This window comes from Syngnathoides biaculeatus, chromosome 14 (genome assembly GCF_019802595.1).
Source record: "Syngnathoides biaculeatus isolate LvHL_M chromosome 14, ASM1980259v1, whole genome shotgun sequence".
Lineage (NCBI taxonomy): Eukaryota > Metazoa > Chordata > Actinopteri > Syngnathiformes > Syngnathidae > Syngnathoides > Syngnathoides biaculeatus.
In genome coordinates this window covers 23724554-23750173 of record NC_084653.1, presented here as the reverse complement: position 1 = coordinate 23750173, position 25620 = coordinate 23724554, and the positions used below count along the sequence as shown (strand labels likewise).

At 42.8% G+C, this 25620-nt stretch overlaps 1 protein-coding gene across 3 annotated transcripts in view; it reads left to right on the top strand.

The window, feature by feature from the left end:
• Nucleotides 1-25620, top strand: part of dip2a (disco-interacting protein 2 homolog A) — a 98287-nt gene that overhangs the window by 64197 nt on the left and 8470 nt on the right. For all 3 annotated transcript variants that reach the window (XM_061840877.1, XM_061840874.1, XM_061840876.1), the window contains 22 exons: nt 3307-3430; nt 3508-3617; nt 3948-4050; nt 4307-4371; nt 5631-5724; nt 5992-6111; nt 6261-6375; nt 7693-7832; nt 7907-8043; nt 9321-9401; nt 12132-12259; nt 12864-12978; nt 13944-14145; nt 14245-14345; nt 16440-16520; nt 17872-17989; nt 18074-18195; nt 19723-19834; nt 19916-20025; nt 21069-21199; nt 22476-22644; nt 23980-24150. In XM_061840877.1, coding sequence (XP_061696861.1) covers nt 3307-3430; nt 3508-3617; nt 3948-4050; nt 4307-4371; nt 5631-5724; nt 5992-6111; nt 6261-6375; nt 7693-7832; nt 7907-8043; nt 9321-9401; nt 12132-12259; nt 12864-12978; nt 13944-14145; nt 14245-14345; nt 16440-16520; nt 17872-17989; nt 18074-18195; nt 19723-19834; nt 19916-20025; nt 21069-21199; nt 22476-22644; nt 23980-24150 — 2649 coding nt within the window. The remainder of the gene's footprint in view (nt 1-3306; nt 3431-3507; nt 3618-3947; nt 4051-4306; nt 4372-5630; nt 5725-5991; nt 6112-6260; nt 6376-7692; nt 7833-7906; nt 8044-9320; nt 9402-12131; nt 12260-12863; nt 12979-13943; nt 14146-14244; nt 14346-16439; nt 16521-17871; nt 17990-18073; nt 18196-19722; nt 19835-19915; nt 20026-21068; nt 21200-22475; nt 22645-23979; nt 24151-25620) is intronic.

Genomic DNA, 25620 nt, shown 5'->3' with positions numbered 1-25620 from the left:
TCAGAGGAACTGTAATAATGCATGCGCAAGTCTGGTGTGGCGGGGAAATATGTTGCAATAGTACTGGACATGTATGAGGGTAGCAGAATAGCGGTGAGATGTGCTGTCGGTGTGTCAGAAGAATTTAAGGTGGAGGCGGGAGTGCATCAGGGATCCGCGCTGAGCCCCTTCCTGTTTGGAGTAGTAATGGATAGGCTGACAGATGAATTTAGACTGGAATGCCTTTGGACTGTGATGTTCGTAGATGACATTGTGATCTGCAGTGAAAGCAGGGAGCAAGTGGAGGAACAACTATAAAGACGGAGGCACGCACTGGAAAGGAGAGGAATGTAGATTAGCCAAAGTAAAACAGAATATATGTGCGTGAATGAGAGGGGTGGATGGGGAAGAGTGAAGGGTGGACGACTTCAAATATTTGGGGTCAACAATACAGAGCAATGGAGAGTGTGGTAAGGAAGTGAAGAAACGGGTCCAGGGGGGGTGGAATAGTTGGCGGAAGTTGTCTGGTGTTCTATGTGACAGAAGAATCTCCGCTAGGATGAAGGGCAAAGTTTATAAAGCAGTGGTGAGGCCGGCTATGATGTACGGATTACAGACGATGGCACTGAAGCGACAACAGGAAGCAGACCTGGAGGTGGCAGAAATGAAGATGTTGGGGTTCTTGCTTGGAGTTAGCAGGTTGGATTAGAAATGAGCTCATTAGAGAGACAGCCAAAGTTGGATGTTTTGGTGACAAGGTTCAAGAGAACAGACTTCGTTGGCTTGGACATGTTCAGACGCAAGAGAGTGAATGTATTGCTAGAATGGTGCTGAAGATGGACCTGTCAGGCAAAAGAGCGAGAGGAAGACCAAAGAAAAGGTTGATGGATGTTGTGAGGGAGGACATGAGGACAGTGGGTGTTAGAGAGGAAGATGCACGAGATAGTCTGAGAAGGAAAAAGATGACACGCTGTTGCGACCCCTAGCGGGACAAGCCGAAAGGAAAAGAAGAAAAAATCAGATCAGTACCTTAAACTGGTTGATTATTTTAACGATACACACCCAACAACATCAAAAATATTCCCATCGATTGGTATTTGATTTGGACCAGCTCTGCTATGTTTTCATTTTAATCTGTAGTTACTCCTTCAGCAAAGATTGTTTGTACCCCGAACTATAAAATATCTATTTTGACTTATCTCTGTTTTGGTTGGGGATTATAAAAATCGATACTTCAGTCAGAAGATGAAGCAATTGAGGCAAAGTGAAGTTGACCAGCAGAGACACGAGTGATTCAGTCTCGACTTGTTTGCTGTCTGAACCACAAAAGGATTTTGCTTGCTATGAGAGATTGAGATTCATAAAATTGATTGATCCTCCTTTTCAGTGGAAGAAATGTAGTCAAATGCCCGTTCCTAATCTCTTCCTTTTCGCTTTCCTGTATTGTAGTAGATCGTATATTTTTTCAGTTACCAAAAATGTCTTTCTGCTCTTATTGTCATTCCGGTGTCTATTCTAATAGTCATGCACGTTTATTTGTTGTTCGGAACATCTTGCTTTTCGCGGCCACGTTGCGGTTATTTGTCGCAGCAGCCTCATCTGTTTCCGTGTTCTATTTCAAGAGCATTATTATGCAGCGGGAGTCTGCAAGCGCATCCATCGCAAACAAATTTACCATCATGAGTTGTATGCGCTGAATATTAATGCGTGTACTTGATTGCCCTTTATAAAGCATGCTGTTTGCGGAAGCTCCCCGCTAACAAATGAGATTGAAGTGAAGTGAAGGGATAGTTATTCCAGTCCAATTATTACATCACACGCCCACAGTTCTTGAGACTGATACATCAACTGCTTTTTTTTTTGTGATCCGACCGCCAAGGTATCAACAGAATCTTGTTCTTTTCCATCTCCTTTTCAAGCCATATTTTACGCAGCGTAAGTGCAACTCCAAGCTGATGTGCACAGTCAATCGAATATTATTTAGATACTTTTTTATAATTATAAAATATAATTTTTTTATTGTTATTACTATTGGCAGATCATTTTGCTGAAATTAAGTATATTTGTGATTTCAGTATTTTTTTAAACCCATTTTTTTCAGTTTAGAAAACCGACACTTGATCATCATGTAGTGTCACATGTCAAGGCCCGTCTTAAATTTACCGATGACCATTTGGATGATCCAGAGGAGTCATGGGAAAAGGTTGTGTGGTCAGATGAGACCAAAATGGAGTTTTTTGGTCATCATTCCACGAAACGTGTTTGGAGGAAGAGGGATGATGAGTTCCATCGCAAGAACACCATCCCTACTGTGAAGCAAGGGGGTGGTAGCATCATGCTTTGGTGTGTTTTTCTGCAAATGGGACTGGACGACTGAACTGTTTTAAGTAGAGGATGGCCGCGGCCATGTATTGTGAGATTTTGGGGAACGACCTCTTTCCCTCAGCCAGAGCATTGAAGAGGGGTCGTGGCTTGCTGGGTCTTTCAACATGACAATGACCCGAAGCACACAGCCAGCAAAACCAAGCACTGGCTCCGGAAGAAGCACATCAAGGTTCTGGCGTGGCTGAGCCAGTCTCCAGAACTAAACTCAATAGAAAATCTTTGGAGGGAGCAGAAACCTGTCTGATCTAGAGAAGATCTGTGTGGAGGAGTGGACCAAAATCCCTCCTGCAGTGTGTGCAAACCTGGTGAACAACTACAGGAAACGTTTGACCTCTGTCATTGCAAACAAAGGCTACTGTACCAAATATTAACATTGATTTTCTCAGGTGTTCAAATACTTATTTGCAGCTGTATCACACAAATAAATCGTTAAAAAAAATCATACATTGTGATTTCTGGATTTTTCTTTTGAGATTATCTCTCCCACAGTGGACATGCACGTACGATGAAAATTTCAGACCCCTCCATGATTTCTCAGTGGGAGAACTTGCAATATAGCAGGGTGTCAAATACTTTTCTTCACTGTAAGTGTAGCTAGCCTAAAAAAAAAAAAAAAAAAAAAAAACACTTCTAAAAGTGTATTCATAACTACACTTCTAGAATTGTGGCATTTCCAATTTTGAGATAAATTTACTCAACAGTTGAAATCGGTTAAATGATCGTTAAAAACTGCAGCGTAAGAAAAAAAATACCTGACAAAGAAAAAGGATATTTTGCATTGGTTTTAAATATTTATTCTTTGTCAGATTTTTTTTTTTCCCCACTTGGCCTGATCAGCCGCCAGTCTCCTGCTTTTGTGTATCCCTGTTACAATTCTCACATTGCTGAAAAGTGTTTGAATGTGTATGTTAACATTTTTTAATTTTTTTTTTGTTCCCTCAGGATGCTGGAAGTCAACAAATTGGCTTCCTGCTTGGCAGCTGCGGCGTGACGTTGGCTCTTACCACTGACGCTTGTCAGAAAGGTTTACCTAAAGCACAAACGGGTGAGGTGGCCACATTCAAAGGTACGTCCTGCTCACGTTTTATTTTATGTATTTTTTTCAATCAATTCGCAACTGATTTCATGTCTCTGGCTCTTCAGGCTGGCCCCGGTTGCTGTGGTTTGTGACAGATGGAAAACACGTTGTAAAGCCTCCCAAAGACTGGCATCCTCCAATCCGTGAAGCAAGCAACGACATAGCCTACATCGAAGTGAGGAATTTTTGTTTTCTTACACATAATCTATAATTCTGTACTGTTTTTATCTGCTGCTCATCACCAGAAATAAAACCATATTTAAAACATACCGTTGCTGGCATGAATAACATTTTAGTTTTATGAGCAATTTTAATTAGGAGTCAATTTTGGGCCCAAACCATAAAGATGTTTGTTCCTTTTTATTAAACGGAGACCAGTCTAAAGCGCGGTCCACCCTTAGCCCAAACAAAGCTCCCCGAGACCCTGAACAGGAGAACCTGTGTCAGGAATGGATTGGATTTATTATAAACTGCTGTGCTGTTTTTCTTGTTTTTCCTGGTGTAGTATAAAACCAGCAAGGAGGGAAGCACTATGGGGGTCACAGTGAGCCATTCGGCAATGCTCGCGCACGCTCACGCTCTCACGCAAGCCTGCAGTTACACTGAAGGTGAGCCTCGACGTCACCCCGTATGTCATTTCAAGTTTGTCAGTTGCCGTTGAGTCAGTCGCCGTCATTTGTTTGCATCAGACCTGGAGGCGATCTTTTACTAAGTTTGCAGTATCGGCCAGCTTTGCTTTGGTGCTTGTCTCAGTTTTGCCCTAAATATTTTTTTTCAGGTCAAGTACCTCTACAGTTCTTTCTATTTCCTACAATGTGTCTTTGTTGATATAAAATTAGTGGAATATCCTTTTGTGATTCACAGCTGAGACCATAACTAATGTGCTGGACTTCAAGAGAGAAGCTGGTTTGTGGCACGGGGTTCTCACTGTGAGTTGCTTGAAAATCTTATGACTTATATGTTCTTCTTGTATGAGAGGGACTAGGACTAGACCAGGGGTGCCCAGACTTTTTTTTTTTTTTACCCCGAGATCTACTTTTCAAGCAGCCAGCCTCTCGCGATCGACGGGGATACATGGTTTTTAGAATGACCAATGATGAAATTGAATGACCCAAGTCACAAAGATCTACCCACTACAAAAATGCAAAACATATTTAGAAGTATATTTGTAAGTATATATTGGGATTCATGTGTAAATGTATGTTTGTGTGCCTTGCATAACCGTATGAGGCAATATTGCACAACACAACACAACATATTTAACTATATACATTTTTTGTATATCTGAGTTCACGTTGGTGATCAATAAACACCATACGAATGAAAATGCACACCTGGGCTGTGTCACTCAGTGGATTCGTCCAACTGCAGTGAGAAACACAATCGCCGGTGTCCTTCCACACATCAGCCGTGGCTTCACCGCGCCGTGTAACTGTACTCCTTCACGGCGGCGGCTTTCGCTGCTGAACTATATTGCGTGAAAAGTGACTGCTGTGCGGCCGTCGGTTGCGATTTTGTTTTGTTCACTTTTCTCATTATCTGCTTCCTTTTCGCCGGAATTCCGGCGTCGCATTTCCCACAAACGGTTCGAAAACGCCGCTCCACATTTTCCTTATTTGGTATTACAATAGTGCACTGGCAGATGAGGCAAACTCACTTTGAAAATGACATCGTGAAAAATAAGTTTGCCTCCCTGATATGTTTTTGTCTTCTTCGTTAATCCAGCATCCATACTCATGTTTAATAAGATTTCTTAAGCAAGGGGCTTTTCCTGGACTGTCGTTTGCACATGCGCGGTGAGAAAATGAAAAAAAAAAAAAATATGTACACATAAAATACAGGTCTTTTTTTTTTTTTCCCTGCACGCCGTCACAATCGACCCAAACTGCCGGTGATCGCGTTCGACGCATTGAGCACCCCTGGACTAGACAGTTCAGTGATTTTCCAGTCATCGAGAGAGTTATAGTAATATAATCTAGTATAGTAATGGAATTTAAAAGAACTGCATTATAACGGAAGCTCCGTAGATGAACCACGGGGGATTACTCCACTGCAGGTATCCACTCACGTACTAAGAAATCCGAAAGCATTATTATTCAATTTCAAATGAAGACTGCTGTCTCACCTTGTTTAAAAAGACATGATGCACGGAAGCCCGATTATTTCCTTACTTGCCTTCTCCTTCCAGAGTGTCATGAATAGGATGCATGTGATCAGCATTCCTTACTCTTTAATGAAAGTCAACCCCCTCTCGTGGATACAGAAGGTTCACGCGTACAAAGGTGAGGGTCGGCCCCGTGTGAGCGTTTCAGACTAACCTGATTGGCGGGATTGAATAAGAGTTGGAGGACGTCTTTCAGCATATTAATAAGCAAACGCATGAAATGTGTTTCACGTTGAGAAATGCAGTTAAAGTTTCATATGTGCAGTTTAACATTTTAACCGTCTCCAAAGGCGCACAGGATTGATCCAAACTGCGCGCCGGCCGTCGGTGATGAATATGTAAATCGTTAGACGCGCCTAACGTGATGTTTGTGTGCGCTGCGCAGCGCGGGTGGCCGTGGTGAAGTCCAGGGACATGCACTGGTCTCTGCTGGCTCAAAGAGACCAGCGAGACATCAGCTTGAGCTCAGTGCGGATGCTGATCGTAGCTGATGGGGCCAACCCATGTGAGTCCGTGTACAGAAATTGGACTGCGTACAAGATCACCCATTTGTCATCACGTCACGGCAGAGCCTTCTAACTAAATGCAGTTGTGTCTCTCTCTGATTGGTGTGTGTGTGTGTGTGTGTGTGTTGTGAATGATGCCATGCTGCAGGGTCAATATCTTCCTGCGATGCCTTTCTGAACGTGTTCCAGGCACGTGGACTACGACCTGAGGTGATCTGTCCATGTGCCAGCTCTTCAGAAGCTATGACTGTCGCCATCCGCAGGTGAAATGGTGTTACTGCATCTTTTTTTTTTTCCTGCATTGAACAAACAGTGAACCCCATTTATCATGTGGATATCTTGCAGAGCCTCCCGCTTGAGGTAATAATTTGTGATATAATAAAACCATGGGGTTAGGGGTGTATTACAAGTAATTTTACTTCTAGCACATCCTTTAAAAACATTTAAACTTGTGAAAACACAATGTTTAAACACATTGTAAAACAGTATTTGAACACAAAAAAAACTTCCAAGCATAAATTGGATAAATAATACTGTACATACTGCAGTATTTGTTTGGTTACATGCATATTCCACGACAAAGTGTGTGTGTGTGTGTGTGTGTGTGTATATAGAGCTCATGCATGTGACGTCACCATTTTCACGGCGCCATATTGGAGGTCAAAAAGAGCTGCTCGACAGTGTAGGGGGGACATTGAACCAGAGCAGAATATGCACAATATCGGATTTGTTGTGGTGTTGGTTGTTACAACAGACGAGACAGATAATCAAAGAGGTAATTTTATGGAATACGAGCTGAAAAGACGAGAAAAGATCGATGAATTTCGGCGATTTAAACATGATGGATGGTGCCCAGCCAAAATACACACGACTGTGTCGCAATCACTTCATTTCAGGAAGGAATGATTCTTAATCTCAAATTACAAAGTATTTATAATGCCAAGTGGACTCATTTGCGAACAATGCATATTTTAAAAAAAAACATGTCACAGAGTAGTTTACCAAAGTTTAACGTGTGGCCGAAACACGCTTCGAATACGGAGGAGCCGATTTGCTGTCTTTTTTTTTTTCTTTTTTCAATCATACTTGATGTATGTAAATATTGGCATTTGTATTGAAAAAAATCTGAGTGGCAACGAAGTATTTGTATGTGTCCAGACTTTTCTACACTTTCAAACTCTTCTATGTAAATCTCTACGACTTACTCACCAGATACATGTGTAGATCCCATTGTCCAAGACAAGTGGAAGCTGGTTAATAGTCAAATTTCTTATCGGCGAAAACATCGACTTCGGCATTAAGTATGGGTCCTCTATGCGAATTGTCTCTCATTTTTCCACACACCTTCGTTTATTATCACCTTCTAAATGTTTAACAGTATCGGACAAAACTCTAGGCGTCGTGCTATAAGATGTATTTTCTCGTCGTCTCCAACCGACTTAGCATTGAAGAATGGTTTGTTTGACCGACACTTCCGGCCAGTGACGTGATTTGATGACATAGGTGCACAAGCTCTATATACAGTATACCTCAGAGTAGTTGACGTAATCAAGTGTAGCTTTGATATAATTGCCTTTTAGACCGCCAGAAATGGGGGCCCCTTCACCGGGCAAGGTGGTGCTGTCAATGAGCGGGCTGAGCCACAGCGTCATCCGCGTGGACTCCGAGGAGAAGCTCTCCGTTCTGACCGTGCAGGATGTGGGACAGGTCATGCCCGGAGGTGCGCTGCACAGGCAGATTTAAATACCATTTGTGTACGGTACGTGAGAAATGACCTCTGATGGTGCTTTTCAGCTTTGGTGTGTGTGGTGCGAGCGGAGGGAACGCCGTACATCTGTCAGACGGACGAAGTGGGAGAAATCTGCGTGAGCTCGAGGTGCACGGGGGCAGCCTATTACGGCCTCCAGGGCATGACCAAGAACATATTTGAGGTTAGTCTTTCTAATTACAAAAAATAAAAATCTTCACCCAAAAAATAATGCAAACATATCATGCCATCAGGAACAATAAAGTACTAAACAGGAGCATATTTCATGAAAAAACGTGAAAAAAATTACCATTTTTGACAACTGTAGCACTGTGAATATATATAAAATCTTTATATTCAGAACCACAAAAATGTGTTAAATCCCTTATCTGATAATAATAATAATAGGCGTTCATGTTTGTTTGAGCAGTCTATAGGAAAACAAAATGTCAATAAATCATTTGATATTTGACACTGAAAGTAATAATTTGAAGGGAAAGTACTGTGAATACTCTCTTCTCGAATGTCTCCGTTCTCGAACAAATCGGTTTTCGAATGAAAATTTCAAGATTTTTTTTTGCTTCTGTTTTCAAACAAAAATCGGTTCTCGAACGCCCTGAAAAAAACCCATAAATAACCAAACTCAACCAGCTGACCCACAACGCGTTGTCATTGTGAATTGCAACGTCCCCCAAAAAGGTGGAAATAAGAACGTGTACGACTCAACCAGATTTTAAGCAAAAAAACCAATGTATTTCTTTATATAAAGTGTTTAAACTATACATGTATTTCTACTATGCAGTTTATTATCAGGAAAAGATTAAAAAATGCTTTAAAAATCCAGTTTTTTTAAAAGGGTTGGAACACATTATTTCTTTTTCTATTAATTGTAATGGGAAAACCCGCTTCGGATTTCGAATAATTCACTTCTCGAACTGCCTTCAGTACGGTTTGTGGTCAAGAACCGAGGCATTATTGTATCACTTTATTGCTAATGATCCTTCAAAACATTACATCGGCAATCAAAAAAACTGCCCTTGGTTGATTTAAAGAAATAATACAAAAAAATAAATCACCCAATAATATATGCAATGTAGTCTTTATTTAATGTTTTTGTTTTGGGGGCGTGGGGGCAAATTCAACACTTGGTACTTAAATGCAAACAGCGAATGTGACACTACACAGGACCTCCGCACTGATGGTGTGTTTTGAGAGAACAAATGGCAATGCTTGAAGTTTTACTGGAAACATTTTATCATCTTTGTTTTTAAGCAATTGTTCAGAAAATTGTACATTTTCCCTTCTTCAGCTCTTCAAAGATTTACTCCCAATTTGCACATTTCCTCAAAATTGCATCGATCGTGGTATCTAGTTACTGTTGTTATCATTGGCAAAATATTGTGATAAAATTCTGAGTTACTCTGCTTTCCCACTGCTAATTTTGGCCCTTTTCTTCCCCAGACTACCCCAGTCACGTCGACTGGAATTCCGGTCAGTGACCGAACCTTCACCAGAACCTCACTTCTGGGTTTTGTGGGACGAGTAAGTTGTCTCTACCTCACAATAAAATCAAAGCTTCTATACATTCAAATATTTGTGTTCATAGCTGTCATTTGGTATATCTGGGATTTAATTTAATTCAACAAACGTCCCAATTGTATGGCGCCCCTAAAGGGACATTGAAAAAAAAACAACTTGTTTCTCATTGCAATGAGTACGTTTCTCATTGCAATAAGTAAGTGTAGAGAAATGTCTACCTATGGGTCGTAGCTTACAGTATTTAGCTGCTAGCTAGCGGTAGCTTCCTGCGTTCAGGTAGCTGTAAGCTACAGCTTGCTTTGCACATGTCATCTGAGAGAAAGGCAACAGAAGAGGACTTGGGTCTCTTTCCTCAAAACAAGGAATATACCTGCCAGTGTTAAAGATCAACTCAAAGATAAGGCGAGTATAACTGTAAACTTTTATGACACAATTATAGCAGTATAGGCTTCCTTTCCGCTTACTAGGCTAAAATGATCGACATTAAAGACCTCAAAATTATTTTTAAATGTCTCTCAGTCACAACATAATGGTGACGACTTGGTAGTAAAGGAGCAATGTCTTTATAATAAAGTCCCAGATCAAAATAGAACCGAACTCCTGCATTGTCATTGTTGCGTAGAAATGCACACTGAAATGAAAAAGGGTCTTTTATACATGCACACATGCAATGGACTAGTTTCTCATTACTCATTACAATGAGAAACAAGTTAGTTTTAATTTTATTTTTCCAGTGTCCCTTTAGGGGCTCCGTACAATTGTATATGTTTTTTTTTTGTTTTGTGTGTGTGTGTGTGTGTGTGTGTGTGTGTGGGTGGGGGGGGGGGGGCATTTTGTAAATACTCTCTTTGTTTCTATTTCAAGTCTATCCAATAGTATCAGTTCTCTATAATTGCATGTGACTCTCAGATATTATAAACAAAAATACACTGATAATGATTGAAAAGCAATTTCCAAAAACAACCCGAATGACCGCCCAATACCTGTGGTCTTACTTTTGATTTACAAAACGTCTCTAATGGTTCAGCTGATCTAAATAGCAGCTCAAATTGAGTCTGGCAGCCCCCGACGTCACTTTGTTGTGCTTCTGAGGAATTCCGAGGTGGAATTTGCAAATAGCTCAGGAGAATTCATGTGCTGTTTGGCTTTTTCCAAGGCAGTGAAGCAGAAAATCAGATATTCCCTGACATCTGTCGCATTGATTTGGGGCTCACTGTGTGTGTGTGTGTGATCTCTTTGAAATATGGCAATGTGAGTATAAACGCCATATTGTTGTGGTCAGAACTTTAAATACACCCAGCATACACATTTGGGATTTCTTGGTCATGTATTTAAAATGGTCTTTTTGATGAGTTATGTGTGCATGTGTCTATAATTCTCTGACCACATTTATAGTTGTCAATTCATACCTGGTGATTGGTTTCTATCGCGCAACTGAAACCGGAAACAGTAATACATGAAAATATAAATATTAAGCATTACGTAGTGCTTCATTGTGGAGGACAGTGGCTCATCAGTAACTGTTGCTGGGGTGAAAAAACAGGTAGTTGGAAAGATGCGAGTCTGCTTCATGGCTACTTCCAAGGGGCTGTTGAGCAAGGCGCACCCCAGTTCAAAACGTGCCTCCTCAATATGACTTGTTTCCTTGTAATCTGGTTCTCTTTGTGCTGTGAAACACACATATGCAGCTGAGTGCAAGATAAATTTTCCCTTGAGGAAGTAAAATTAATTGGGGGGGGGGGGACGTTTGCCCTGGCTGACTCCCCCACTTGACTCCACTCAATTTCCCTTCTTTAATGACACACCTGAAGTAGCAAATTTCCAACATATTTACTGTGACTGTCTAGGCCTTCGCTAGACTGACAGCGGTTGTTTTTTTTACTTTTATTTTTGAGTGTGTTGTGGGGCACAAACCACATCCAGTTAGCATTGACGGGGTGCATCTGATTTGCGGGTTTATGCTACTCTCAAATTGACTCATATCTTCTTTTCCTTTCGGCTTGTCCCCAATAGGGGTCGCCACAGCGTGTCATCTTTTTCCATCTAACCCTATCTCGTGGATCTACTTCTCTAACACTCACTGTCCTCATGTCTTCCCTCACAACATCCATCAACCTTTTCTTTGGTCTTCCTCTCGCTCGCTTCCCTGGCAGCTCCATCCTCGTCCCCCTTCTTCCAATAGACTCACTCTCTCGCCTCTGGAAATGTCCTAATCATCAAAGTCTGCGCTCTCGAACCTTGTCTCCAAAACATCCAACTTTGGCTGTCCCTCTAATGAGTTCATTTTTAACCCTTTCCAAGCTGCGCACTCCGAGTGAGAACTTCAACATCTTCATTTCTGCCACCTCCAGTTCTGCTTCAGTGCCACCGTCTCTAATTCGTACATCATGGCCGGCCTCACCACTGTTTTTTAAACTTTGCCTTTCATCCTAGCGGAGACTTTTCTGTCACATAACACACCAGACACCTTCCGCCAGCTGTTACAACCTGCTTGGACTCATTTCTTCACTTCCTTACCACACTCACCATTGCTCTGGATTGTTGACCCCAAGTATTTGAAGTCGTTCACCGTCGCTACCACATTGGCTCATATGGATTATAATCGTAAATTGTTCGACTCCATCTGCTGGCGGTTTGTATTTTATGCCGTCATGATGCATCTCGGCATTTGTGACACTGTAAAAATTCCGCCTCAAGACTCTGCCAAACGTGTGCTTTGTGTTTTGCGACCAGGACAGCCTCGTGTTCGTCACAGGGAAGATGGATGGATTGATGGTGGTCAGCGGGCGGAGGCACAACGCTGACGACGTGGTTGCCACGGCGCTTGCAGTGGAGCCCATGAAGTTTGTTTACAGGGGGAGGTTCGGAGACATGACACAACTTAACAGCCACGACCTGCACAATCTAATGAGGTCCAATTCACTCTCATCACATACTTCCCCCATGTATTTTTCAAGATATGGATAAGTGCACGTTATTTCAACTCTTCATTTTATCATTATCAGTCGGTGACGTACATTTTAAGCGCTGTCTTTACAACTTAATCAGTTATTTATGTTACGTTATTTTGCCGATGCTTTGACTCTTTAACAGGTTTTTCTTTCTATCGTAGGTCCAAATGTTGTTCAAGTCGAGTGTTACGCTGCAATATTGCGGTTCATCTCCCCTGCCCCAAATATTGCTGAGTACTATCAAGAAAAAAAGGAAACTTAGAGAACAAATTAAATGTTGCACAGTAGATTTTGTTCAAATTAGGATGCTTCACAGTACTCTAAAGAATATTTCTTCGGCACATTTCTTATGAAGCAAAATAACGCAGAATAACAGATGAAGCTGCCCTGTTGGATCTTGTCAGATTGTGCAGGTGTTGCTATTATTGTGGCAGGTGACTTTTGATATCCCAAGATTTATTTATTTATTTTTTTTTTTTCAATGAATGTCGTTTTTTTTCCTGGTGCATTGCAGGATAGCTGTTTTCTCTGTCTCGGTGCTCCACGACGAGAGGATCGTGGTGGTGGCGGAGCAGAGGCCGGACGCCTCTGAGGAAGACAGCTTCCAGTGGATGAGCCGCGTCCTCCAGGTGCTGAGTTTGCTTCTTTTTCTTTACACGACAATACAGGAGACAATTGGAAGAATGTTATATGAATTTTGTACACGTTTTTTTGAAGATGTGCGTGCACTCAATTCTTTGGCACAGCACATCAAGTGTGGTGATCATCAGCATTTGTGATTCACCATCTGCACAGTATCAAATACAAGTCTTCTAAAAATGTCCCTTTACAGTTTAAAATACACGTAATAACGCTGTTTTGATTCAACTATCAGAGAGATATTAATAATAGTTGTAGTTTGCAGTGGTGTGGGATTCCACAAGACCATATTGAGAGCTGTTCCTGATATTTTGGTTGCCTCAGTTACACGAGAGGCTGTTAAAGACACAGTGTTATATGTAATTATTATTCAAATGATATTTTGGGGATTTTCCCAAATAGTCAGTGGAAATGCATCGTTGTCAAATCATCAGCCGTTAGTCTAATTCAAATGTTGCTGAACAAACCACTCCGTGATAACAGTATTTTCTTCAAATTTAAAAAAAACTTGAAATGTGCTCTTTCAAATGATTACGCACAGCAGAGTTTTGAAATTTAACGTATAGGATATCGTTATGTACAGGTGCCTCGGTTCTCGAGCACAATCCGTTCCAGAAGGCGGTTCGAGAACCAATTTGTTCGAAAACCGAATCAACCGCTACGCGCGTTATGTTATTTCCGGGTTTTTTTTTTTTCTCGGGTTCATTCGAATTGACAATAACAAAGCAAGTCGGGGGTGGGTCAGCTGGTCTGGCCACGCGCGTTATGTTATTTCCGGGTGTTGTCGGGGGCGTTCGAGTGCCGATTTCCATTCGAAAACAGAAGCAAAAAAAATCTCGAGAACAAGGACGTTCGAGAACCGAGGCACCACTGTAATTGAGGATTATATTAGTGTAAGGGGTCATGGTCAGATATTAAAATAAATGCAAAACCAGTTGTCCTGTGTTTCGTCAAGGCCATAGACAGCATCCACCAAGTGGGTGTGTACTGCTTGGCCCTGGTGCCTGCCAACACTCTTCCCAAGGCCCCCCTGGGTGGCATCCACATTTCAGAGACCAAACAGCGCTTCCTGGAGGGCTCCTTGCATCCCTGCAACGTCCTGATGTGCCCTCACACGTGCGTCACCAACCTGCCAAAGCCGAGGCAAAAGCAGCCCGGTATGCCGCGGCAACATGACTGGAATGAAGAAGACTGGATCTGTCTTGTTTCACCGGCATTAAATGAGTGACGAACGGATGTGCGCGTGTGCTGTGCAGAGGTCGGCCCCGCTTCTATGATCGTAGGCAACCTGGTGGCAGGCAAGAGGATAGCGCAGGCCTGTGGGAGAGACGTGACCCAGTTGGAAGACAATGAGCAGGTATCCACGGGGAGGGGGTGGTTCTGGATTCATGAAATACTCATCAACACTTCATCTGTACGCTGCAAAAACCCTAAAGTATGAGATTTTTTTCCCTAAATAATGGCAAATTATTCTTGCTCTTTATTTACAAAGACATTTCTTCTCCCCCCCCCCCCCCCCCCCCGCAGTTTTTGCATGAGGTTCCCCCTTAACGCTTGTTGAGGAATTTTAACTTATTAACCCATTCATGGGCAGTGTTGCAATTTTTTGCCTTATTGAGATAAAAGTCTCCTAACGGGCCACAATCAAGGAAATAACACTTCTTTTTCGTTTCGAGCATAAAACAAAGGGCAAAAAAGATGTACCCCCTCGGGGGCAGCATCCCAAAACTGGGGCGGGTATGTTATCAGTTCTGTGAAGTGGTACATACTAGACATATGTTTATTAAAGAATTCTTATTCTAGAAAGACACTTACGCATTAATAATACTGATGGATTAGCATTTTGAAAACAAACTTGGTTGCATACTGACCTTCCTCCCTTTCTTCTCTTGGAAAACGCTCCATGTGTACTTGAGGCAGCCATGTTGGGTCAGGAAGGAAAGGGAAATAACTCTGCTAACTTTGACCAATCAGTTATCCTCTCCTGATACCAAATTATGGCTTCAGATTAAAACACTTAAATATTTTGATATACTGAAGGATATATTGCGTGAAAATCATGATGTCCCAAAAATGGGACGCTGCCCACGAATGGGTTAAAATTTACTTTTACCGGTTATGAGTAAGCTCATCTTAAAATAAGCCATGCCATAATTCTACAGGTGTAGTTACAGTAGGTACTACAAAATACAAAGTATCATATTCCACATTTCATGACTTTTGTCCTTGTATTTTGTTCAACCTTGTTTTTACAGTGTCTGTCATCAAAAATCTCACCATGCACCCAACTGCTACTTAAAGGTCCACTGTCAAGAAATGCATGATTTTTAGTATGTTATTCATTTAAAAAAAAGGCAGCCGGAATGGACCCATCTGTTTTTTTCACCACACAACATGATTTTGAAGTATATGGCGTCACTCCCGCCATGAAAATCCTCTCGAGGGATATGTTTTTGAGAAGAAGCAGGAAGTGATGTTAGTAGCAGATGCCCAATCTTGCGATCTCGTATGTTTCTACTAGTTTTACCTGCTGGAAGGTAGCGCGTTGTTCCTTCGTGTTAGCCAAAATGCCAGCTCGTTGTCTTGCCGGATATTGCTCCAACACTCGGGAGGATGGATTCATTCTTCATACTTTTGAAAAAGACCCGGTTCGTTTTCAAACATGGACTGCATGGGTGCAAAGGATGAGAGCTTTGTGGGTTCCAAATGAAAGGTAGGTGTGTATACAGCTACCAAAGAAAACAAAATAGTTTGGGGGGGCGAACATTATCCTCTCAACGTAACAAAAGATCCACGCACGTAAGTCAGGGGTACTAAATGTCTCGATGTACCCGTCGGCACCAAGTACGGCTTCGGACGAGGGGCACGGCTTCGGTCGGGTTGGCTCATATATACTGTCCGGGAGTCTGTTGTTAGTTAGAAGTGATCCGCATATCATCCAAATATGAAACGATAGGGTAACATTGCCCCGGTCACTTCACTCGATTGTGAGATGTTCTCTTCTTTGAAAAGAGTTTCCGTGTCCCACAGTAGGGGCCACAGCGTGTTTTCAATGGCGAATGTCCCAGTGTGACGTAATAAACAGGCAATATGCCTCCCACTTGGATGTCGAATGAAACTTCCGCAACTTTGCGCATGGATGACGCGCTCTCCGCTCATGTTTATTTTTTCGTATGGACATTGAAGTGAATCATGTTATATGGATTTTTCATTACAATCTCTATTTTAGAATGTTTATAGGCAGGACACTTGACCTTTAAAGCAGTTTTCTTATATTTGCGTCGGTCCTGATGTCAAAGTTGTGCATCAGTCACCCCAATAATAGCGAGACTGATTTGTTGGGGGGATGGGAGGAAATTGGATTTCATCATCTACAGTTTATAGCCATAAAATGTTTTGCGCATTAAGTCACTGTTGAATTCATATGTGTCCTTGTTTCTGGCACGGCTAGTTCCTCTACATTCAAGATGTGCTGCAGTGGAGAGCACAGGCCACGCCGGATCATCCCCTGTTCCTTGTTCTCAATGCCAAGGTACTTCAGCACCTCACCTTACTATTTCAGGTCTTTATTGAAAGTATAAAATAGCAATCGCAGATTGAAAAAAAGTTTAGATAATGGATCGAACGGGGAACATTTTTGATGCGAACAATTATCAAGTCATTTGTCGACAGAGGAATTATAGGACATTTCGGTCAGTATTTCTGCGCGCACAATGGTGAGAATTCACTTGCATGTGTCCGTGGGCACACATCCGTCGGATTCTTTCACTGAGTTATTGCAACAAATAACGTGAATTGCTTATTTATCCCCTCAATTTTATTCTCGGTCCATAGATTTCAGTCAGTCCCGCCACATTCCAGTTGTGTAGCCAGGTTCACGATCCTTGTCTTGCATACTTTTTCCTCCTGTCCTTGTCCTGTGCTATCTTGGCCTGTTCTCCCTTCACAGAGTGTGTCGCGCTACAGCCTCATGCAAAATCCATATTTAATGTTTCACTGTTGTAGACATGGAATGATTTACAGTACAGCCTCTAACCCTACTTCTCGAACAAATCGGTTTTCAAACAAAAATTTTTGAGATTTTTTTTTCTTTATTTATTTTTTTTTTTTTTTTGCTTCTGTTTTCGAACAAAACTCGGTAATCGAACGACCCCAGCAAAACCCGCAAATAACACAACGCGCGCGGCCCGACCAGCTGACCCACCCGCGACGCTCTTTGTTATTGTCAATTCGAACAAACCCCCGAAAAAAAAAACGGAAATAACATAACTCGCGCGGCGGTTGATTCGGTTTGCGGACAAATCGGTTTTCGAACTGCCTTCTAGAACGGATTGTGGTCGAGAACCGAGGCTCTACTGTACTTTTCTCATTCTGCTTACAGTTAGCGCTTTGTCTTTTTTTTTTTATCTCTCACCCCTCTAGAAATTCTGTTCTTTTCGACCCATCGACTCTCATCATCAATAAAACTTCAAGCAAACGTTGTGTTCTGCTGTGGATTTACAGATTTCCCTTCACCCTACCCATCCCACTCTTTTTTTATTTATTTTTTTATATCATTGTTTTTATTCCCCTGCCTGAATTTGTACATTATAACAAATAATAGAACAATTTAAACTGTGGCAATGAATAATACTGTTTTTGTGGTGAAGTAAAAATTGAAAACATAGCGACCACGTTTCCAAAAATAAATCTCCCAGCACACCACCAGACATGCCATCGATACGTGAACAAAATATACTGTATTTGTTGCAAATAAATTATACATTTCAATTAATTAAGTGAAATTAGATACATTGGAATCGTCAACTTAGATGTCCAGTGTTTATGAGGAGCTCTTACCCAACAGGCTACATTGACATTGGCTACATTTGCTGCGTCTTTAGGGCACAGTGGCGAGTGCGGCGTCCTGTCTGCAGCTCCACAAGCGGGCTGAGCGGGTGGCTGCGGCACTGATGGGTCGCCTCAACACCGGGGACCACGTCGCACTTGTCTACACACCAGGTACTGTACTCACAATAGAGCCTCGTTCGTTCCGGCAGCCTGCAGGTGGAAAAAATGTTGTTGTTTTTTTTTTTTTCTGTGCAGGAATCGACCTGATCGCCACTTTCTACGGCTGCTTGTATGCTGGCTGTGTCCCGGTAACAGTCAGGCCTCCGCACCCGCAGAACCTGGCCACCACCCTTCCCACCGTCAAGATGATTGTGGAGGTAACCGACCAGGGCTGGGCAAACTTTGATCAAGGCCCATCTAAGATTAGAAAATGTATGCCATTGTAATCAATGGATCTTTCCGACTGGCGATCTTTAGCTCCGCCCCACCCCCTTAGCTACAGTTGCCGTGCCCCACAATCTTCCAAAATGGCGACTGAACATAACAGGTTTGAACTGGATTCTCTATCGCGTATTCCAGATAATATTGGGGGTATGTTTTTTTGCCAAATGCGTCAGACATGTCCAAGAGAGTTCTACAGAGAGGTCTCAACTGTTTCACGCAAGGATATGCACACAGAATTGAGATTTTGGACGGAGCAGGACGCAATGTCAGAGTTACAGCGGAAACGTTGCAAAAAAGTTTGACGCCTCACAAACTTCATATTGAAATCCGACAGGATAAAATAGTGGAATCGTACTGTGCATGTAAAGCAGGGTGAGTACTTTTTACTTGGAATAGATCACGAGTAATATCATTGCAGTCTTTATAAGTGAGTGGGTGTATTCATTTGACTTGGCTCGTAATGGAACCCAGTGCTCTGTCTTAACAGTCTAATGTGATACAAATAGGCAAATGGGCATTTCTCTTGCATGACGTGGCGGATTTACATATCGCTAACCCGACTCTTCGGCATAAAATATGACACACTTCATTCAGCAGGTTAGTGGTACGCTAACAAAGTGAAAGTTGTTCTCCTGCAATGTATAAAGCACTGATAATAGTTCAATCAAGATAGTTCTTCTCACTTACCTTCGAACATAAAAGTCTTGTGTTTGTTGATATTGTCCACAATTAGTTGTACACGCACTCCTCCGCGAGCCTATCCATCGTAGCCACTTCCTCAACTGGGTTTTAGGTTTGGAAAATGAATCAAGCGGGCCCCTTGATATCTTTCATCAGAATTGCACGTTCCCCAAGCGCATCTGAGAACCATTTTCTTTGTAACATTAACTTTTCCAAGCGCACACTACTGACAACCAGCATTGCTTGTGGGACAGTATGGCGAGAGGGGCATGACAAGCCAGGGTGTTTAAGACAATGCGGCTATCTGATTGGCTACTATTGTACGAGTGATTGACAGGTCGGAAAGTTCCATTACATTACATGGAGAAAATGTGTTAAATTATTAATAAAACCACAAAAAACGCTGCGTCCTTCATATCTCTTCCTCCTTCGAAAGCCCACAATTGTGATTGGCTCTCTCTGGTCATGTGCCATTCTGCTGTAGTCTCAAACAAGACATAGTTTTACAAATATGAACTTGTTCAATTCTCAACCGTTTGGAAATATAGACTATTGATACATATATATACACACACATATATATATATATATATATATATATATATATATATATATACACACACATTTTTTTTTTTTTTTTAAGATGCAGCCTATGTGGCTGGATTATTCATGCTACTCTTCACATTTAATTCTCCGTTCAGTATTTGTTTCGCCATGTACAGTTACCACACACTGTAACGGTATTTACACGATGTAGTGATGCAGTCTGTGTGTTACAGGTCAGTAAATCAGTGTGCATCCTGACCACACAAGCAATAATGAAGCTGCTAAAATCCAAAGAGGCCGCCGCCGCAGTGGACGTCAAAAGCTGGCCAATGGTGCTGGACACAGGTGAGCAATGAATGCACACTGACGCCTTTATCCTCGTGGTGCTGAGACATTTTATGCGTTTCTTTTCATTTATAAATTCAGATGACCTCCCCAGAAAGAAAAGTCCTCAGATCTACAAGCCCCCAACCCCGGAGATGTTAGCTTACCTGGACTTTAGCGTTTCCACCACCGGCATCCTGGCGGGAGTCAAGGTGGGTACTGGATAGGAGTGTAACAATTTATTCACTACGCCGTTCTGTCATCGGCAAATTGGACTTTTTGGTGACGGGGGGGGGGGCGACCTGCTCTACCAACTGACCGACAGCTGACGAAATCTGTAGTGAGCAGTTACTTTTACTTAAGCTTTTTGCACATCTTTTTCTTTATTAAAATGAGAGTCGTCGTCGGTTCAATTACTGCTCATTTCATCTGAAGAGATGAGGGTTGCGGTTAATTCCAATAAAGTCCGAGTCCATTTGCTGGTAATCATTCTTCACGCTTTTATTATAGCCATGAGTAATTGAATATAAGTCCATTCCAAAAAAAAAACAAAAAATTCTAGGAAATTTTTCCCGCATTGTCTGATATCCAGCTATTTATTTCACAGTCATTCTTTTGGGGTTTTTGGTTAAAGAAGTGACTGAAATGATTTGGGACCGTAATGTTCAAAATCTGTGGTCTCAAACTGGTGGCCTGCGGGCCATTTGCGGTCCCCCAAGATGATATTTTGTGGCCCCCACCTTGCTCTGAAAGTTTCTTAATGCGGGCCTCAAGTTATATATGAATGGCACTTTTACAGACGAACCTACCAATCACGGTGGGGTGCATGGCTTGATGCAAGCAGAGAAACATTTTTCAGTTACAGCGGGGTCGCCATGGAGAGTTTCATTACTAGTTTTGCACAGAACCTGTTTACACCTGCTTACTCGTTTATCTTATTATGCATTAAAAGTAAAAAAAGACGTTAGAGAATGTTTTTAAATTTCCTAATTTCAACTGCGCACACGTGCACGTTGTGCCGAGCCTCCAGCGACCCCAAAGGTAAATTCTGATTGAGCCCCAATTTCTAAATGAACCAATATCGTCCTTGAATCGAATCGGTAACCATGAATTGTGGTATCAAATTGAATCGTGAACGCAAATTGTTACACCCCCTCATGCTCTGGATACTACGCCTGGTTCTTTTCTTCAAATTGTCTTCATGGTACGTTGTGTGAATCTTTAAGATGTCCTGCTTTCATTTGGTCTGCCCTAGATGTCCCACGCGGCCACCGGCGCCTTGTGTCGCTCCATCAAGCTGCAATGTGAGCTTTACCCCTCTCGCCAGATCGCAATCTGCCTGGACCCATATTGCGGCCTGGGCTTCGCTCTCTGGTGCCTGTGCAGGTGAGCCGTTTTCAAACAATCGATCACAATTTTACCGTTTTACTCTGCCGTTTACGTTGTATCTCAAAATGTGACTTACTTTCTTGAAAAGTAATCAATTTTCATTTATTTTTTAACGAAAGACAATAACAGACACTTCATATACTACTGTATATATTTCCAGTGGACTAGTAAGTCTGTGGTGTTTTCCGTTATGTCTCCGCATTAGCATTAATGTAGCAGACGAAAGGTTATTGTTTTAAATACGTCATTCTCTTCGTTTTATTTTTTTTTTTACAGTGAAGATCAACTGAAAGTGGCAATAGACATCTTGAAGCCTGTTTTTTTTTTTTTTTAAAGATTTTTTTTTAATATCTACCAATTTTTGTTGTGAAACAAGTTGAGTCACTGCCACCATACAACATTCTTATTTCACGTTTTGAACTTGCAAGTCAAAGCAAAAAAAAAAAATCCAGCAGCTTAATGTAGGCTGATATCTGGAAAAACTTGTAAATTGGCTTACTCACATCTGAGCGCGCCACTGTAAAAAGAATAGAAAGAAATAAACTACCGTAATTCCCGGCCTACAGAGCGCACCTGGTTATAAGCCTCATCCAGTACATTTGGAAAGGAAATACCATTTGGTACATACATATGCCACAGCTGTGTAAAAGAGAGATATCTGCAAAGAAAAACGGTAAACAGAGAGTTTAACGCTAGCACCGCTACGCTGGCACCACGCTAACGCTAGCGCCGCGCTAACTGGGCTGGTTAAAAAAAAAAACATACTGGTAAAAATCTCTGAGACACGGCAGTAACACGCGAGTGCAGCGCTAACAGGGCCAGACTGGTAAAAGTCACTTACTCGGCACACACATTCCACCGGCGTCACTCTTACGTTTTCAGCTGGAGTTGCCCCCCTTAGCGGTCGTTTGGGAAAAAATGCACAAATTAGCCGCATCACCGCATGCACCGTGGGGTTGAAAGCGTGTGGGGGGGAGTCACGGCTTGTAGGCCGGGAATTACGGTAGTTTCCATGAAGTGTAATAAGTGTATAGATTGGAGTATTTGTCAGGGTCACATTTGTCCAAGTGAGTGACAACAGGAGGTGCAGCAGGGGGGTTCGGTCAAATTTGATGTAGCCCAGAAAGATTGTTCACATTTCACATTACCAGTCTTCTTGTATTTGGACCAAATAGGAAAGTGTGTTGCACTTGTGACGCTCATCACCGCCAACCGACATCCCCCAGCCCAACCTTACATCTTATAGCATTCCATGTGTGTTTGTGGTTTACAGTGTGTACTCTGGCCACCAGTCCATCTTGGTCCCCCCTCTGGAGCTTGAAAGCAACGTGTCTGTGTGGCTGGCCGCCGTCAGCCAGTACAAAGTGCGCGTCACCTTCTGCTCCTACTCAGTCATGGAAATGTGCACCAAAGGCCTGGGCTCACAGACGGAAGCGCTACGGGTGGGTGTGACGCTGAAATCTAAATCTAAACTTCGTTCATAGAATGAGTACATTATTGTGTTGCACGCCAAAGTAAATTAGAAATTTTAAAGCAATTCACAGGTTTATGTGTAAATACACTGAACTTAAAGGTCCACTGTCATGAAATGCATGATTTTTAGTATGTTATTAATTGAAAAAACGGCAGCCGGTATGGATCCAGCTGTTTTTTCACCACAAAACATGATTTTGACATGGCTTTTTGTAAGTCCCGCCATGAAAATCCTCTCGAGGGATTTGAAGCAGGAAGTGACGCACAGGGCAGTACCGCACTCAGGCGGGCTCGTATGTCTCTATTAGTTTTACCTGCGGGAAGGTAGCTCTTTGTTCCTTTGTGTTAGCGAAAATGCTGGCTCGTTGCATTGCTGGATATCGCTCATACACTCGGGAGGATGGATTTACCCTTCATAAGTTTCCAAGAGACCCGGTTCATCGTGAAAAATGGATTGCACGGGTGCAAAGGACGAGAGCTTTCTGGGTTTCTGGGAGGCGGATCTTACGGGGAGGCGGTTTGGCTGCTACGTCGTCGTCGCTCGCGGGCGGCGTTATCACCGCCGCGGAGGTGGACCGGATGGGGAGGTGGTTTGGCCACAGTGTCGTCGTCGCTCGTAGGGGGTGTTGTTTATGACCGCCGCAAAGGTGGATCGAACAAGGAGGAGGTTTGGCCGCGGCGTCGCCGTCACTTGCGGGCGGCATTGTTTGACTGCCACCGAGGTGGATCGGATGGGAATGCGGTTTCGCTGCGCCGTTGTCGTCGGTCACGGCTGTGGGCGTCGTTGTTCATCGCCACTGCAGAGGTGGATTGGGCGGAGAGGTGGTTTGGCCGCGTGCAGTTTGGCCGTGATCCGCAGATCATCTAAATATCTAAACAGTAAGGTAATATTGCCGCCGGTCACTTCACTCGGTTGTGAGATGTTCTCTTCTTCGAAAAGAGCTTCCGTGTCAGAAGGGGCGTCGGAAAAATCTGAATATGTCTTGTTCGTCTCCCATAGATGGGGCACAGGGTCTTCTCAAAGGCAAATGTCCCAGTGTGACGTCGCGGACAGAAGATGCAGCCAAACTTGAATGTCGCATGAGACATTTGCAACTTTGCGCACGGATGACCCGCTCTCCGCTCATATTAATTTTTTCCTATAGACATTGAAGTGAATAATGGTATATGTATTTTTCATGACAATATCTATTTTAGAATGTTAATAGGCGTTACACTTGACTTTTAAATGGCGTACTCTTCTGAAAAATAGAAGAAAAAAAATGACGATCAAAACAAATGGGTGACGCCTCCCCCATCCGCAGCTGCGGAACGTCAACTTGTCGTGCGTCCGCACGTGCATGGTGGTCGCAGAGGAGAGGCCTCGCATCGCACTCACGCAGTCCTTCTCCAAGATCTTCAAGGACCTGGGCCTCTCGCCGCGCGCCGTCAGCACCACCTTCGGTTGCAGGGTGAACGTGGCCATTTGTTTGCAGGTAAGCGGCCCGTCGGCGAGGACTCGACTTGTCCGCTCGGGTGAAAATATGCCACGGGTGAGTCGTCATCTCCACAGTCCGTCGTTTTCAATGTGTACGGTCACTGGCCACGATATTAGGTACACCTGGAATTGCACGATTTTGGTGAAAAATGAAATAAAGCTGTCAAAACTGTTCAATAAATAAAAATAATTCCAGGTGACTTTATACCCCGGACTGATTTCCAGCTAATTGCTGAGCACATAGTGGACAGACAACGCACCATACACAAAATTCCAAAACATCTTTAGTGACCTGAACACAAGAACACATATTTTAAGCATCCTTGGGTCACTTGAAAGACGCTAAATAAATCCAAATTATGATTATTATTATTATAATATCGTGTCAGTACCTAATTTTGTGACTGTCTACCCTGTGCTAATGTTTGAACGTGAATATTTTGGGTGTACAAAACGTTTTTGGGGGATTTTTCGTTTCAGCTCTGGAATCTTGTCGGGTTTTTTTTTTTGTGTGCACGTTGTGTCGGATTGTTCATCCATCTGTACACATACGGACATAAAAATGTCTTTATTTATGTGTCCCGTCAGCCCAACAGGCTAGGCAAACTGCTCGAGCAGGTACTGTCAAGACAAGAGTGGTCGTTTGCTTTTTTTGGGCGCCATTATTGCTATTTTTTTTTTCTTGCATTTGTTTGTGTTTCTCGCTCTGTCCTTTTCATGTTTTTTTTTTTTTTTAATCGTGACAAGCTTTCGGCTCCCATTTTGCTCCCGTTTGCGGCCCAGCCTCCCATTCTCTTTGCATCGGCTGCCTCTCTTGCCGCTTGCGCTGCTTTCCATTGGCGGGAGGAATCGGCGCATGCCTGTCGCGGTTTCTAATGTAAAGTCGCGTGCCTGCCTAAGCGCTTCTTCATCACCGTGTGTGAAAGGCACACGTACTGTACACGGAGGCAAGTGTAAAAATGTACTTGTTCTGTTAATGGGAAATTCTGATCCAGTGAAATCTCCCATGAATAAAATAATCACAATAATCCCTCAAAGACATAACTCTGCTATCATTAAACTAACATTCTCAGTAGCGCTTCAACATGGTGAACAACAACCATGACACCTTCAAAATTGTTTGTTTTTTACTTTTAGCATAATGGAATTAGTGGAGGTGGCACAGTGACTCAGCTGGTAAAGCGTTGGCCTCACAGTTCTGAGGTCCCGGGTTCAATCCCGGACCCGCCTCTGTGGAGTTTGCATGTTCTCCCCGTGCCTGCGTGGGTTTTCCTCCGGGCACTCTGGTTTACTCCCACATTCCAAAAACATGCAACATTAATTGGACACTCTTAATTGCCCCTAGGTGTGATTGTGAGTGCGGCTGTTTGTCTCCATGTGCCCTGCGATTGGCTGGCGACCAGTTCAGGGTGTACCCTGCCTCCTGCCCGTTGACAGCTGGGATAGGCTCCAGCACTCGACCCTCGTG